At 42.0% G+C, this 13,952-nt stretch overlaps 1 protein-coding gene across 1 annotated transcript in view; it reads right to left on the bottom strand.

Moving 5' to 3' along the window:
• Positions 1-333: 333 nt before the first annotated feature.
• LOC128533935 (antigen WC1.1-like) overlaps positions 334-13,952 on the bottom strand; it is a 35,831-nt gene continuing 22,212 nt past the window's right edge. Inside the window, exons 12-18 of the mRNA XM_053508169.1 lie at positions 8,042-8,104; positions 7,676-7,741; positions 7,515-7,565; positions 7,316-7,378; positions 7,154-7,216; positions 1,591-1,650; positions 334-896 (exon numbers count right to left, since the gene is read on the bottom strand). Coding sequence (XP_053364144.1) covers positions 781-896; positions 1,591-1,650; positions 7,154-7,216; positions 7,316-7,378; positions 7,515-7,565; positions 7,676-7,741; positions 8,042-8,104 — 482 coding nt within the window. The 3' untranslated portion in view covers positions 334-780. The remainder of the gene's footprint in view (positions 897-1,590; positions 1,651-7,153; positions 7,217-7,315; positions 7,379-7,514; positions 7,566-7,675; positions 7,742-8,041; positions 8,105-13,952) is intronic.

Below are 13,952 nucleotides of genomic sequence, written 5' to 3'. Positions count from 1 at the left end.
AAGTCCTAAAATAAACACAATAAAAACATAAACATGGTGCAGTAGAGCAGTATACACTTGTGTGTATAAATTTTTCCCTGCGTGTGATTTACTCAACTCAAACACAGATCATCACAATATACAAAAATAATAAACATTAAAACACTTTCATTTCATTAATTGTATAAAAATAGATGATTGTTACACAAAAGGAAAAAAAGCGAATAAAACTCTGCATAATGCAAAATATTGAATTGTTCTCATTCTGCGAGGCTAAAAAGTCACCTTTACTTGTATATTGTTTATTAAGATGTAACATTAAAATGAACGAGCCAGCACTCATTAAAAAGTGAGAATATTGAATAAAACCTGAGATCACAAAACAAACATCTGAGAATATTAAAGAAATATTAGATTATTAAACAAAATCCTGAGAATAAGGAAAGAAATTGGAGAGTTTGAAGGAAACCTGAGAATTTCACATGAAAATCTGAGAATCCGTAATGAAACTTCCAACATACACAGCTCCCTAATAGAGACTGCAACAAAACATTCATTTCAATGATATGTTTTATAGTTAAACACACAGCATGAAACCTAGACGTATATATTGCTTGCATATTGTTTACAAAGACAAGATATTCAGATGAATTGTCAGAAATGTGTTGTAAAAGGAAAGCTGGAAACATTTGGTTCAGTAATAATGGAGCTGATTTAACTCTCCCTAATCTATTTGCTAATAACAAGGTGAGAAAATGAACATGGTTCAGAATGCATGAAATTATTGGAAGTAGAATCAAATCATTGTTTGTGTTTATAAAAGTTGAAATGTAATTTCCTGAGAAAAGGCCTTTGGGGGCGTGTCTCAGTCACATGGTCCCTGTCTTTCTGAGATTTCTCCTCCACCTCATCATATTCTGTAAAATAAACACATTTACCTCTTTAATATCTCCTTTGTATTGGATTAATAGTCATTGTTTTGTAAAACCTTCAAATACAGTAAATGATGCACTATGTAGGATTTCTTTGATCTTTAAACAATAAATAAAGAAAATAGAGGACATTTATCAGATGAGTTTTCTTAATATTAACACAGGCCATGTGTATAAGATGTGATAGAGATGTCCATCAAATTTCACATCATTTTACAAACTGATTCAACTGTAGAAATGCTACAAAACAATAATACATTTTATATAGTATTACATTTCTATTTCCCTGTTAAATGTTTGGAATAAATAGATTTCAGTCCTTACAAGATTGTGTTTATAAAAATGTGGAAATAAAAGAGCCATAAATATACAGGTCTTATCTAAAGTGTGTAATAAATCTGGCTGCACTTGTTAAATGACAGAACAGAGATTTGTTCTAAAAACAGTCAGCTGATGTTTATATTATATATCACAGGTAATATTTACAGTAGGTCTTATCTAAACTCTTTAATAAATGCACTTGTTAAATGACAGAACAGAGAGAACATTTGTTCTAAAAACTCTTCTGAAAGTTAATATTTATTATATACCATATATAATCTAATCATATATAATCTAATCTTTGACTTTGCTGCCTGTGCACTTATGTACATTACAGAATAAACAAGAAGTCACTCACCTTCTGTCTCTCCTCCATCCTGTTCCTCAGTGATGACATCATCATAATCTTCTGGATTGTCTAATCAACAAATAAATGAAGAAGTAATAAACCAGTGTGTGTGTTGATCTTATAGTAAAATACTGAGTTACTGAGTAGAACACGACGTTTATATGAAAAATAAAGATAACAGAAATAATTTAAATATATAAACTATTACATATTAACTTGATTATACTGATTTTATATTAACACTAAATTATTATAGGATTCCATGCAAGTGAGGAGCGAAAAGTAACTATTTAAATATATACACTATTAAATTATAAGAGTTTAATGATGTTTTATTGTCTACCAGCTGCTGTAGTGAGAAAAAGGATTAACCAATAGGAACGGTGCATTTTCCCATTAATATATAAAAAATAAATTATATATACTTGGTCTCCTGTGTGACCACTAGGTGCAATTCACATTAAATATTTTAATAAATAAATAAATAGATTAATTAATAATAACATATATAATTAAAATATATTATATTAAATATATTGTAGCGTTTTTACGCCGGGAAGAATGCTGGAGAGACGAGTGAGTTTATTTGCTGCCCAATGCAATGACTGGGAGTACTTTATTTAGCACACAGCATGTAAGGCATGAGCTGCGCCTTCACTCAGGAGCCTACATCCAATTCAGCACTAGCTTGAACTGGAACACATTTCACACGTCACACCCGTCTCACACACAACAGGGCCTAAGCCACTAACCAGAACACCTTTCCCCAACATGGTGAACACACATCGACATCCCCGCAAGGCATGCTGGTCGTCAGCCGCCGCCCCGCCCACGCCACACTGCTCCCACCCGAGCTGTGACCGTCCCTGGTCACCATGACGAACTCCGTTTCGGAGGCGTGGAGGCGGTCGGCGCTGGCGGTGGGAACGCCGGCGTCCTTTGGCAGGTGAGGGGTGAACGCGAATGTAGTCCTGAGGCGGTCCGGCCTCCAGAGTTCGATGGTTCCCCGGCGTGCGGCTGGTGAGGCGCAAGACGGTCCCGGTGGGACAAAACTCGTGCCCGCCCTGCCAACCGCACCCGGTAGATGACATCGGAGAGCCGAGCTGGCTGTGAGTGTCCACGCCCATTCGCCCCATAGGTGCCCCCACCCAAAAGTCTTGCAGCGGTGCCTGCGAGCGCTGGGTGGGGCCCTTCTGCCTGGCGATGAGCGGTTCACAGTTCCACAACCCGTGGGAAACAGTGGAGCCGGTGTCCACGAGCGCCCGCAGTAAGACACCGTCTGGCACACAGTCGATGTAAAGCCCCGCGGGGCTCCCCAACCGTCCACCCGGCGCTAGGTTAGCGGCTGCTGGTGTACGCTGTCCCTCAGGCCTGAGAACGTTGAAGCGGTAGTCCGGCTGTCCCTCAGGCCTGAGAACGTTGCAGTGGTAGTCCGGCGGTCCCTGGCCTCGGCGTCGTCGCGGAATCTCGGAAGCAGTGTCGAGGCCTAGCCGCGACAGGTAGCCCTGTCCCCGGCTAGGTTCACGAACCGAGCGCCACTGAGCTGCGGGCGGTCGCTCGGCTCTTCCGCCGCGGTGTGCCGCCGATATGGGCTCAGCGCGCTCGGCCTCGCTGTATCCTGCTCCGGCGCAGCGCCAGCCTCCGCCCCGAGATCCAGCGCCGGGATTTTCTGCTTCCCGCTCCGCGTTGGTTGACGTGGTGTGCTCGCGCTAGCTCCGCCAGGAAAGCGCTTCTTCTGTGCGAGTAGTCGCTCCGCTACTCGGCGGCCCGCTTGGATTTTTAGAAGGTCCTCCTTTGTGCGCTCGAACCCTTTATTCTCCATCCCACTTCTGACACCAATGTAGCGTTTTTACGCCGGGAAGAATGCTGGAGAGACGAGTGAGTTTATTTGCTGCCCAATGCAATGGCTGGGAGTACTTTATTTAGCACACTCTTTAAAAGAGAATTAAAGTTTACAAATAAGAAATAAATATAAATAAAAGAAATACAATAGAAATTAAATAAAATAAAAAAATAAATTAAACTAGGAAAATAGAAATAAAAATAGAAATAAAAATAGAAATATACTGTACAAATTGAAATATACTGTACTGTGTGTGCAAATATGCATAGAACAAAGTGTGTTTGTGCAGAGGTTATTAAAGTGTCTTTGTGCACTGGTCCAGGATGTAAACGTAAAACTGTAAAATGTAGTGTAGTTGTGAAGGTAGGTGTGCAAAGTTATTAAAGTGTCTTTGTGCAATGGTCCAGGATGTAGATGTACAAAATGTAGTGTAGATATGAAGGAAGGTGAGCGTGTAATTGTCCATAGTGTTCATGGATGTAAGAAGATTGATAGATTTGATCAATTATTAAAAGATTGTTAGTTCTGCATAGTGGTGTGGTTGTGGTTGAGAGACCTTATCGCCTGCGGGAAGAAGCTCCTCCTCAGTCTCTCTGTGTTGGCCTTCAAGGAGGGGAATCGCTTCCCAGACCGCAACAGAGTAAACAGTCCGTTATTGGGGTGGCTGAGGTCCTTCACGATCTTCCTGGCCTTGGTCAAGCACCGCTTGTTGTAGATCGAGTGCAGGTCAGGGAGCTCGATGCGGATGATGCGCTCAGCTGATCGCACCACCCTCTGTAGAGCTCGTCCGTCCTGCATGGTGCTGTTCCCTCTCTATGGTGCAGGAGGAAAAATTTCTGAGCACCTTGGAGGGCAGTCTAAAGTCTCTCAAGCATCTGAGGTGGTAGAGACGCTGCCGTGCCTTTTTTACCACGGTCTTGATGTGACAGGACCATGCCAGGTCCTGCGTGATGTGAACACCGAGGTATTTGAAGCTGTCCACTCTCTCCACTGGGCTCCTGTTGATGATGGGGGTCTGGTAGTTCCTCACCTGCTTTGTACTAAAGTCCACTATCAGCTCCTTTGTCTTACTGACGTTCAGGAGGAGATTGTTTCTCTGGCACCAGTTCTCCAGATTTCCAACCTCCTCCAGGTAGGCCGTCTCATCGTTGTTCGTGATCAGGCCCACCACAAAAATCTCGTCAGCAAACTTGATGATGGTGGTGGAGCTGGTAGTGGCCACGCAGTCGTGGGTGTACAGAGAGTACAGCAGGGGGCTCAGAACACAACCCTGGGGGGCTCCAGTGCTGAGAGTGAGGGAGGCTGAGACATGTCCGCCCATCCTTACTGCCTGTGGTCTGCCAGTCAGAAAATTGGAGATCCACTGACACATTGATGAGCTGAGTCCCAGGTGCTCCAGCTTGGTGGTAAGTGTGGAGGGAATTATGGTATTAAATGCAGAACTGTAGTCGATGAAGAGCATTTTCACATAATTCCCCCTCCGGGTGTCCAAGTGAGTGAGAGATGTATGGAGGAGATGAGAGATTGCATCGTCCGTGGAACGGTTTGGACGATAAGCGAACTGTAGTGGGTCTAGTGTGTCTGGTAGTGAAGAGATGATGAAGTCTCTGACCAGGCGTTCAAAGCACTTCATCACTACTGAGATGAGGGCTACAGGGTGATAATCATTGAGGGAAGCAGGATAAGGTTTCTTTGGGACAGGAACAATGATGGACTCTTTGAAGCATGTGGGGATCACCGACTGAGATAAAGAGATGTTGAATATCTCTGTGAACACAGGTGCTAGCTGGTCTACGCAGGCTCTGAGGATACGGCCTGAGATGCCGTCTGGTCCTGCTGCTTTCCTGGTGTTCACTCTTTTAAAGCCTCTCCTCACGTCATGCTCTGTGATGATGAACGCGCTTCCGGTGCTGGCAGTGACTTCCTGTCTGCAGCCGTTAGCGCCGCTAGCATTAGCATCGCTAGCATCTTTAGCTGCAGCCTCGAAGCGAGCATAGAAAGTGTTCAGCTCATCTGCCAGAGTCACGTCTACGTTTATCATACCGGATGTTGGTGCTTTATAATCCGTTATTGTTCTTAATCCCTGCCACAGGCTCCTAGAGTCATTCTGTTGGAGTTGTGACTCTAGTTTCCTCCCGTAGCGCTGCTTCGCCTATTTCACCGCCTTCCGGACGCTGTATGACGCAGCCTTATACGGTTCCATGTCCCCCGACGCGAGTCCCGTGTTGTAGGCAGCGGTGCGAGATTTCAGAGCGTCGCGGATGGTTTTATCCACCCACGGCTTCTGGTTGGCACTATTAAAGTCCCCCGCCACAATAGGCGCAGCGTCCCGGTGTTGTGTTTGTTGTTGTGTGAGTGCCTCATGCAGCTCGCATAAGGCAGTGTCCGTGTCCGCTTGTGGTGGAATATAAACGGCGCTGATTATGACCGATGTAAACTCCCGAGGAAGGTAAAAAGGACGACACATGATGGACAGTAGTTCCAGATTTGGTGTGCAGGAGCGTGTGAGAGGAACAACGCTCGCGCTGTTGCACCAGCTGCTGTTCACCATTAAACACACGCCGCCTCCCCTTGACTTCCCCGAGTCCCGCGTCCTGTCCATGCGGTGAACCGAGAAGAACTCGGCCGGCTGGATGGCGTGGTCCAGCACCGCTGGGTTCAGCCATGTCTCGGTGAAGCAGAGGAGATTGCAGTCCCGAGTGTCTCTCTGGAACTTTATCCTGGCCCTGAGGTCATCGAGCTTGTTCTCCAGTGACTGGACGTTGGCGAGCAGGATGCTAGGCAGAGGTGTGCGGTGTGCACGGGCTCTCAGCCTGTTCCTGACGCCGGCTCGTTTTCCTCAGGGCCGCCGCTTCGCGTCGCGTCCTTTGTTGTCCCTCAGGATCTCACTCGGCCAGCTCGGATCCGGAGTTAAAAACCTCGAATTGTGAGTACATTGTATACCAATAGAAACAAGAGTGTCTCTATCATAACTAATGTACCCCATGGTGGTAATTTTGCCTGTTTTAAAATGCTGTAAACTAACTTAAAGAACAAAAACAAAGAAAAGATGGTCGGAGCGGTCGTGACGGCAGCCGACCTCACCGGCGCCATCATAATGTCATCATATTAGTATTTAAACAAATACATTTAAGGACTGTAAGATAAAATGATAGACAGAAGTAATTTTATTTATGTCAATAATTACATTATTTACTTCTGAATTGTTTTAGATGTGGGTGTGACTTGCATCGCAGCAGCATTATGAAAATAAATAAATATATATCATAAGAAGGTAAAAAGGAAGTCGTGTGATTATTTAAAATGAAATGAATTAATCCCCACATTATGAATTGTTGAGTTCTTTTAGATGTGAGTGTGACTTCTGTCAAATGCAGCAGACGAGATGTTTGTTAATCAGAATTTAGCGTCTCAGCACTGTGAGCTCTTGGAGCTACACTTTACTACACTTATAGCAAGACTTTTTTGTTGTGTGTTTGTTTTTCATCAGTTAATGTGGAGCGTCTGCTGTACATGTCCCTGTGGATGAGCTGTTACTATAGAAACCATAATGTAGTGGAACGAGTGCATTAATATAAACCTGTGATTTACAGCTGCAGTATGTCAGAGCTGCTGTTATAGAAAATTAATCAACATCAATCAGAATGCAGAATTCAGCAGCACATTGTTTAAAGTTTATTATAGAAATGTTTAAGGGGATTTTTTTAAATAACAGAGAAACTCCCTGACCTGTGGTGATGTTTGTGTTTGTTTCAGCCGTAACTGCATCATCATAGTTCTCGGACACGTCCTCTGTCAGAATGTAGAGATAAAAGCTATTAAATCCACATGAATGTCATTAATGATCATTTGGATGCTTGTGGATGCAACACTGTCACATTATTATCATACCTGTCAGTATAACTGACTTCTGATCAGCTGTAATGGCCTCATCATAATTCTCAGCTTCATCCTCTACACCAAAACACAGAGATTTAAAGAGATTTAAAGTTTACTGAAGTGGCAGTTTGTACACTGTGGATTTGTGTGTGTGTGTGTGTGTGTGTGTGTGTGTGTGCTCTCTAAAACAAATCCCAAAACAGAAGCACACCCTCCACGTTATCATCGTAGTCCTCTGGTGGCTCAACTCTTCCTGTATCACCTAAATGAAATAAAAGCAGAGGCTCTGTACAAACAGCTCCATCACATTCTGACCTCATGGTTTAATGTCAAGTCACTCAATTGATCTGATCAGTTAACAACTGCACCCACTTATGAAGTCACTGGTGTCGATGACATCATCATAATACTCAGCCTTTTCTCCAATCCCAGACTTTACTGAAAAAGGAGAGTTTGTGTGTTTGGGCTTTTAAACACATTTATACTCAATAAAATCCTCATCCAAAGAAGCTTTGATAAATGTGATAAGAGGGATTTCAGAAGCTTAAAGTAAGATAAGGTTGATTGTAAGATCTCATGTGTCAGCATTAAAACACTGGAGTTACTGTAATTATTCTATACAATACATCATAATCACGTCTCAGAAAGGACACTTTTAGTCATTTCTCATCTTTAATTGCAATTCGAATATCTTTCAGTTAATGGAGTCAGACAAACTCACACTCTGGCCTTTTTTACCTGAGAGAAGCTCATCATCCACATGCTCATACCCAGAATGCTGTTCTTCAGAGAGGAGACTTCCTGTTAGAGGAGAGCAGGACAGGCATCAGACACACACACACACACACACACTCATGAACTCTGATTCAGAAAAACACACATTATAAAGTGTTTGAACATCCGTCAAATAAGGTACATGTCACATAAACACACACACACTGGGTGTAAGGCAGGGGGGGCGGTGGAGAGGGGATGCACCTGCACAGGAAAGCCTGCACTCTTGCATGCACGCTCACACACACACACACACACAGAGGCCTTTTTCAGACGTATGATATTTAACATTTGGATTTTTATCAGTTCATAACAGACAGTCTTTCTGTCCAGTGGCCACATTGGCAGATATTTATCTCTCTATTTATCTCTCTATGCGCTACTTGCACACCTACTTCCGCGTTCTTTTCAATAGGGCTCAGTCTATTGCGGTTTATGAATGGCTACGTTCTACACCCGCTGTCTCCAGGATCTTCCACGGATTAACGTTACTGATGTGCATTGTAATTGCAAAACAACCATATTATATAAGAATATATATTTATTATATACTGTATAAGAACTTATTAAAGTTAAAGTCAACTTTGTTGTCAATTCTGCCACATGTACAGGACTTACAGAGAACTGAAATTGTGTTACTCTCAGACCCTTGGTGGATAACAGATAACATTAAATACATAAAGTAGAATTTAAAAAATAAAAATATAAATAAATACAATTATACATATTAAAAAAACAAACAAATACAATATACAAGTAAGGGCAGATGGCAGAGAGTGCAAACCAGACAGAGTAGTGAAATGCAGACATACTGTATGATAAAGTGATAGAGAGCAGCCCTGTACCAGACAAGAATCTTATGAGGTAGACTAAGAGTAGTATATATAGATAACACATTGTAAATACCACCCTGTACTGTGTTCTGTAAATGTACAGTCACACTGAACATGTAGCTCTTGTAGCTGTTTTTTTTCAGCTCCTCCACTTCATTAGAAAGTTCTTCTATTTTAACACATGCCAGGTCTAATAATGAAGGCTCAGGAATGCTACAGTAATTATGATTCATCGTTACATCCATGGGTATGGGTTCGACAGATACCACTCACTGGACCAGCGTGATCTTTGCCATTCTCGTGAGATTCTATTGTACAAGTGAGGTCTAACAAAATTCATCAAAAACTATCCATACAACCAGCCGGGGTCGGAAATATTCTAAAGCAAAAATCCAACAATCAAAACGGCACTATGGGGGAACTAGAGTGTGTTTCTCTGGGATTTTACATTTATACTGTAACTGGAGAGAGAGAGTGTGTGTGTGTGTGTGTGTGTGTGTGTGTGTGTGTGTGTGTGTGTGTGTGTGTGTGTGTGTGTGTGAGAGAGAGAGAGAGACTTTGACTTTTAGGGGTCTTTTATTTTTAAACAATCATGTCATATCCATCCCATTGGATATATATATGGGGTTAAAAAAAACTAGGTAAAAAACTAAAGTGTTCAGATAAAACAAAAATCTGGGAAAAAAATAAAAAAATAAAAAAAAACACACACGTACACACACACATACATTCATATATACACACACATTCACACATGTACATACTTGCACCTAGTAATACCAGGTCGCCACCCCCCCCCCTTTTTTCTTTTTTTTTTTTTTTTTTGACAGTTTAACATTCATGAATAAGTAAGTGTAAGAAAAAAAATAAATAAATAAATAAAAATAAAACCTGTATAGTAGACAGAACATCAATAAAAGTATAATCACAGGATATCGATCTGTATTGGTTTGATTTTGTCATGTTCCAAGAGGAGCACAGATGTCTTATAGTCCATGTGAAACGGTAGTGGAGTAAACACATCACGAGTTCATAAAACAGCATTGACACGCTCAAAATACAATAAAAGGTTAATAAATAAAGTAAGATAAGATGACATTTCCATATATAGTGCATAAATTTATATTAAAAGGTTAAAAAAAGCAAGTCATTTTCTACACTACATAAAATTCCCCCCTGTCCCCAAACTTCATGGAAATCCTGCAGCTTCTGTGTCATTGTTGCATATGCGAATTCAATTTTTAGTCTGGTTTTTACGAGAATTTTAAGCATGTTTTCTGCATTTAGGGTGCCATCGTTTTTAATTTTGTTTTTTCTTGTAAGCCATGTGGCCAGTTTTGCTTTGCCAATTAAAAAATTTATTATGCAGATCTTTTTCTTGTTGTTAGCTGAGTATTTTGGGCCGAAAATGTACAACTCTTTTGTTAAGGCTTGCTCAAACCTTGCTGTCCATACTCTTAGGGTGTTGAACATTGACCTTAACCTCTCACATCCTAAAAAGAGGTGCACTATAGTTTCATCGCTCCCACAGAATGGGCATGCTGTAGCTACGGTAGGGTCGATATGTGCTACGTGTCTGTTTGTGGCCACGGCCCCGTGCACGATCCTCCACTGCAGATTAGCTGTACGCTTCTCCGCAGGGGGTTTGTACAGGGACCTCCAGCTGCCCCGTGGGGAAGAACCCGGCGCCAGCAGATCCGACCACCTCGACTCTTTTACCCCGGCCAGAGAGTTCTGATGGTTCACCTTCACACTGGTAATGTATAAGGCTCTCTTGGTGGCGTTTTCAAAGTCCGTCAGTTGTGGTATCTTGAAGGACAGTATTTCTCCGTTGGTTTCCGGTCGTTCTGCTGCTGCAGAGATGGAGAGAGGGGGGAAAGGTTGCTGGTCCCCTCCGGAGTCCCGTTTTAAAGTCTCCTTGAACTCTCGAGGCAGCGCTAGAATCACCTCTCCCATTATTCTCTGCAGTATTCGATGAGACTGGATTTTCGTCTCTTCCACTAGTGTAGCTGTGGGTTTCCATGTTCTACCAGCCCTCAAGTCCCCAAGTTTCATAATTCCAGCTTCTTGGAAACGCCGTCATGATGTCAGGATTTTTGCTGGAATCAGTGGGTTGCTAAAAAGTGGTTCTTGATTTACAGAAAGGCACGGCTGGCCCCCCGTTCTGCTGGTTTTCAAGAGTGAAGACCACGCTTTTAAAACTGTCTGATAAAACTTTGACGTTTTGGATGTATTAATCTCGTTTAAGTTCATGATGAACAGCTGTCTGTCGTATTTGAGATCCTCGACTTTTTGAAATAACTGGCTTGCTGTGTGAGTCCATGTTGTTTCGTTCTCATAAAGCAGTCTTTGTGCGGTCTGAAGACGGAATGTTTTTATTCGGCTTTGTATATCGATTAAGCCCTGGCTTCCCTCCTGTATCGGCAGGTAGAGAACTGGTGCCCGTGTCCAGTGCTGTCCGTTCCAGAAAAAGTCGACCATCCTTCTCTGAATCTCTCTGACTGTTGTTTCCGGGGGGTCAAGAGCTGTGAACTTATGCCACAGCATCGAGGCGACCAAATTGTTGGCGACCAGTACTCTCCCCCTGTAGGACAGCTGGGGCAGGACCCAGGTCCATTTAGACAACTTTGCACTTACCTTCTCCACCAGGCCCTCCCAGTTTTTCTGCATGTAGTTCTCGTCCCCTAAATGTATTCCCAGGTATTTAATTCCTGTTCTTCCCCATTGCAGGTTCTCTGGGAGTTTGGGAATCTGTTTTTCTTTCCACTGACCTGCTATTAGACTATCGCATTTGCTCCAATTGACACGTGCTGAGGATGCGGCCTGATACTTTCTTAGGCTATTGGAGAGGACATGCATGTCTTCTTGTTTGGTGGTAAAAACCATTATATCGTCTGCGTAAGCCGATGTCACTACTTTATTTGGCATGCCATATTCTGATAACCCGTTCATGTTTTTTCTTAGTTGTTGTAAAAGCGGTTCGATGGCCAAGCTATATAACTGCCCTGACAGTGGGCACCCTTGTCTAATCCCCCGTTGTATCTTAAAAGGATAGCTAAGCCCTCCTCCAACTTTCAATATGATGCATGCGTCTGTGTATAAAAGCTTGACCCACGCTGTGAACCTTGTTCCCATTCCAAATGCCTTTAGTGTGTTAAATAAGTACGTGTGGTCCACTCTATCAAAGGCTTTTTCTTGATCCAAAGATAAAAAACCCAAGTCAAAGGAATTCATTTTACACAATTCTATCATGTCACGTACTGTAAAAACATTGTCTATTATCGTGGGTCCAGGTATGCAGTATGTCTGACTTGTGTGTATTATTTCACTAATATATTCTTTTAGTCTGTTTGACAAGCACTTTGATAAAATTTTATAGTCTGTGCATAAAAGAGCTACAGGTCTCCAATTTTTTAAAACACCCAAGTCTCCTTTTTTTGGAAGCAAAGATAGAGCCGCCCGTGTGCAGCTTGTCGGTAATTTCCCGTTGTTAAAAGACCAGTTAAAAACCTCGTGTAAATCTGCTCCCAGTGTTTCCCAGAAATGTTTATAAAATTCGGCTCGGAGACCGTCGATGCCCGGTGCTCGACCAGTAGAGAGTTGTTTTACTGCTGTGCTCAGTTCCTGCAGCTCGATGTCCGTGTCTAATGCTTCCTTTTGCGTTAGTTTTGGTAATTCCTTTGTTAATTCCTCACTGCATTGTGGGCCGGTGATCTCCTTGTGGTACAGGTCTTTATAAAAATCCACTGCAACCCTTCTCATTTCTTCACAGGATGTAGTTGTGCTGCCATCCGGACGTTTTAAGTACAGCATTTGGTTCTGTCGTCGGGTTTTCCGTTCCAGTTTAAAGAAGTAGGTGGTTGGGGCATCAATGTCTTTGATGTTGGAGATTTGTGATCTTATTAGGGCTCCCTTGGCTTGTTTGTGTAAAAAGGAGCTTAGTGCCTTCTTTTTTTGTTCTAAAAAGTTTCTTTTTTCCCCTTTATTTTTAGCAAGTATCTCATTTTTCTATGTTTGTTATCTCCCTCTCCAATTGTTCAACTGCACCTTTTTTTATTGCATTTGTATGAGCTGTATATTGTTGACAAAATATTTTAATTTGTACTTTCCCCACCTCCCACCATGTGCCTAAGGATGTAAAATCCCCTTTCCTCCTTCTCCATTCTTCCCAAAAGATTAAAAATTTAAAACAGAAATTTTGATCCTGAAGTAGTTTTGAGTTAAAACACCAGTAAAAACGAGGTTTTGTGTTTTCAGACAGTGTAAGATCTATTGCAGCCATGTGGTGGTCGGAAAAACCACTAGGATGAATAGAGCTCATTAGGATTTTATTTCTGTAAGTTTTTGTAACATAAATTCTGTCCAGTCTTGCAGCACTTATTCTTTCTTCAGTGGTTTTTATCCATGTGTATTGTTTTGTTCCCTGGTTCTTTTCTCTTCAAGGGTCTACTAGTCCACATGTTTTGATTATGTTGTTGAGTACATCAGAAGATTGAGAGTGCGGTTCTTCTGTGTTCCTATCTACTGTAAAATCTTCTGTACAATTCCAATCTCCACCCATGACTACAATGTGGTTGTTACCGTGTTGTGTAATTGCGTCTTTTATTTTATAAAATGTTTTCATTCTCTCACTTCCTTTATTAAAGGCATAGACATTAAAAAGTAAAAAGTTTTGTCCTTTAATTTCGGCTTGTACCATTATTACACGGCCCTGTTCTATCTCAATGCTTCTGGTTACGTTTATTTTTATTCTTTTTGAAATTAAAATTGCTACCCCGGTACTAAAATTTGTCCCATGACTAAAAAAAAGTTGGTCTTCCCACCTCATCTGCCACTCTGTCATGTTGTCTTTGTCACTATGTGTTTCTTGTAGGAAAGCAACATCTATGTTTTTCTGTTTAATGTATTGTACGACTACGGCTTGTCTTTTCCTATCCCTGCCCCCGTTAATGTTTAGGGTACCTACTCTTAACCTATCCATGAAGAAGAGCGGTATAAGGAAAGAAAGGCATATGAGAACAGCTGTATACAGAAAGACAACA

Source organism: Clarias gariepinus, chromosome 12 (genome assembly GCF_024256425.1).
Source record: "Clarias gariepinus isolate MV-2021 ecotype Netherlands chromosome 12, CGAR_prim_01v2, whole genome shotgun sequence".
Lineage (NCBI taxonomy): Eukaryota > Metazoa > Chordata > Actinopteri > Siluriformes > Clariidae > Clarias > Clarias gariepinus.
Note: the sequence above shows the minus strand (reverse complement) of the source record. Positions and strands in the feature narration are given on the sequence as shown.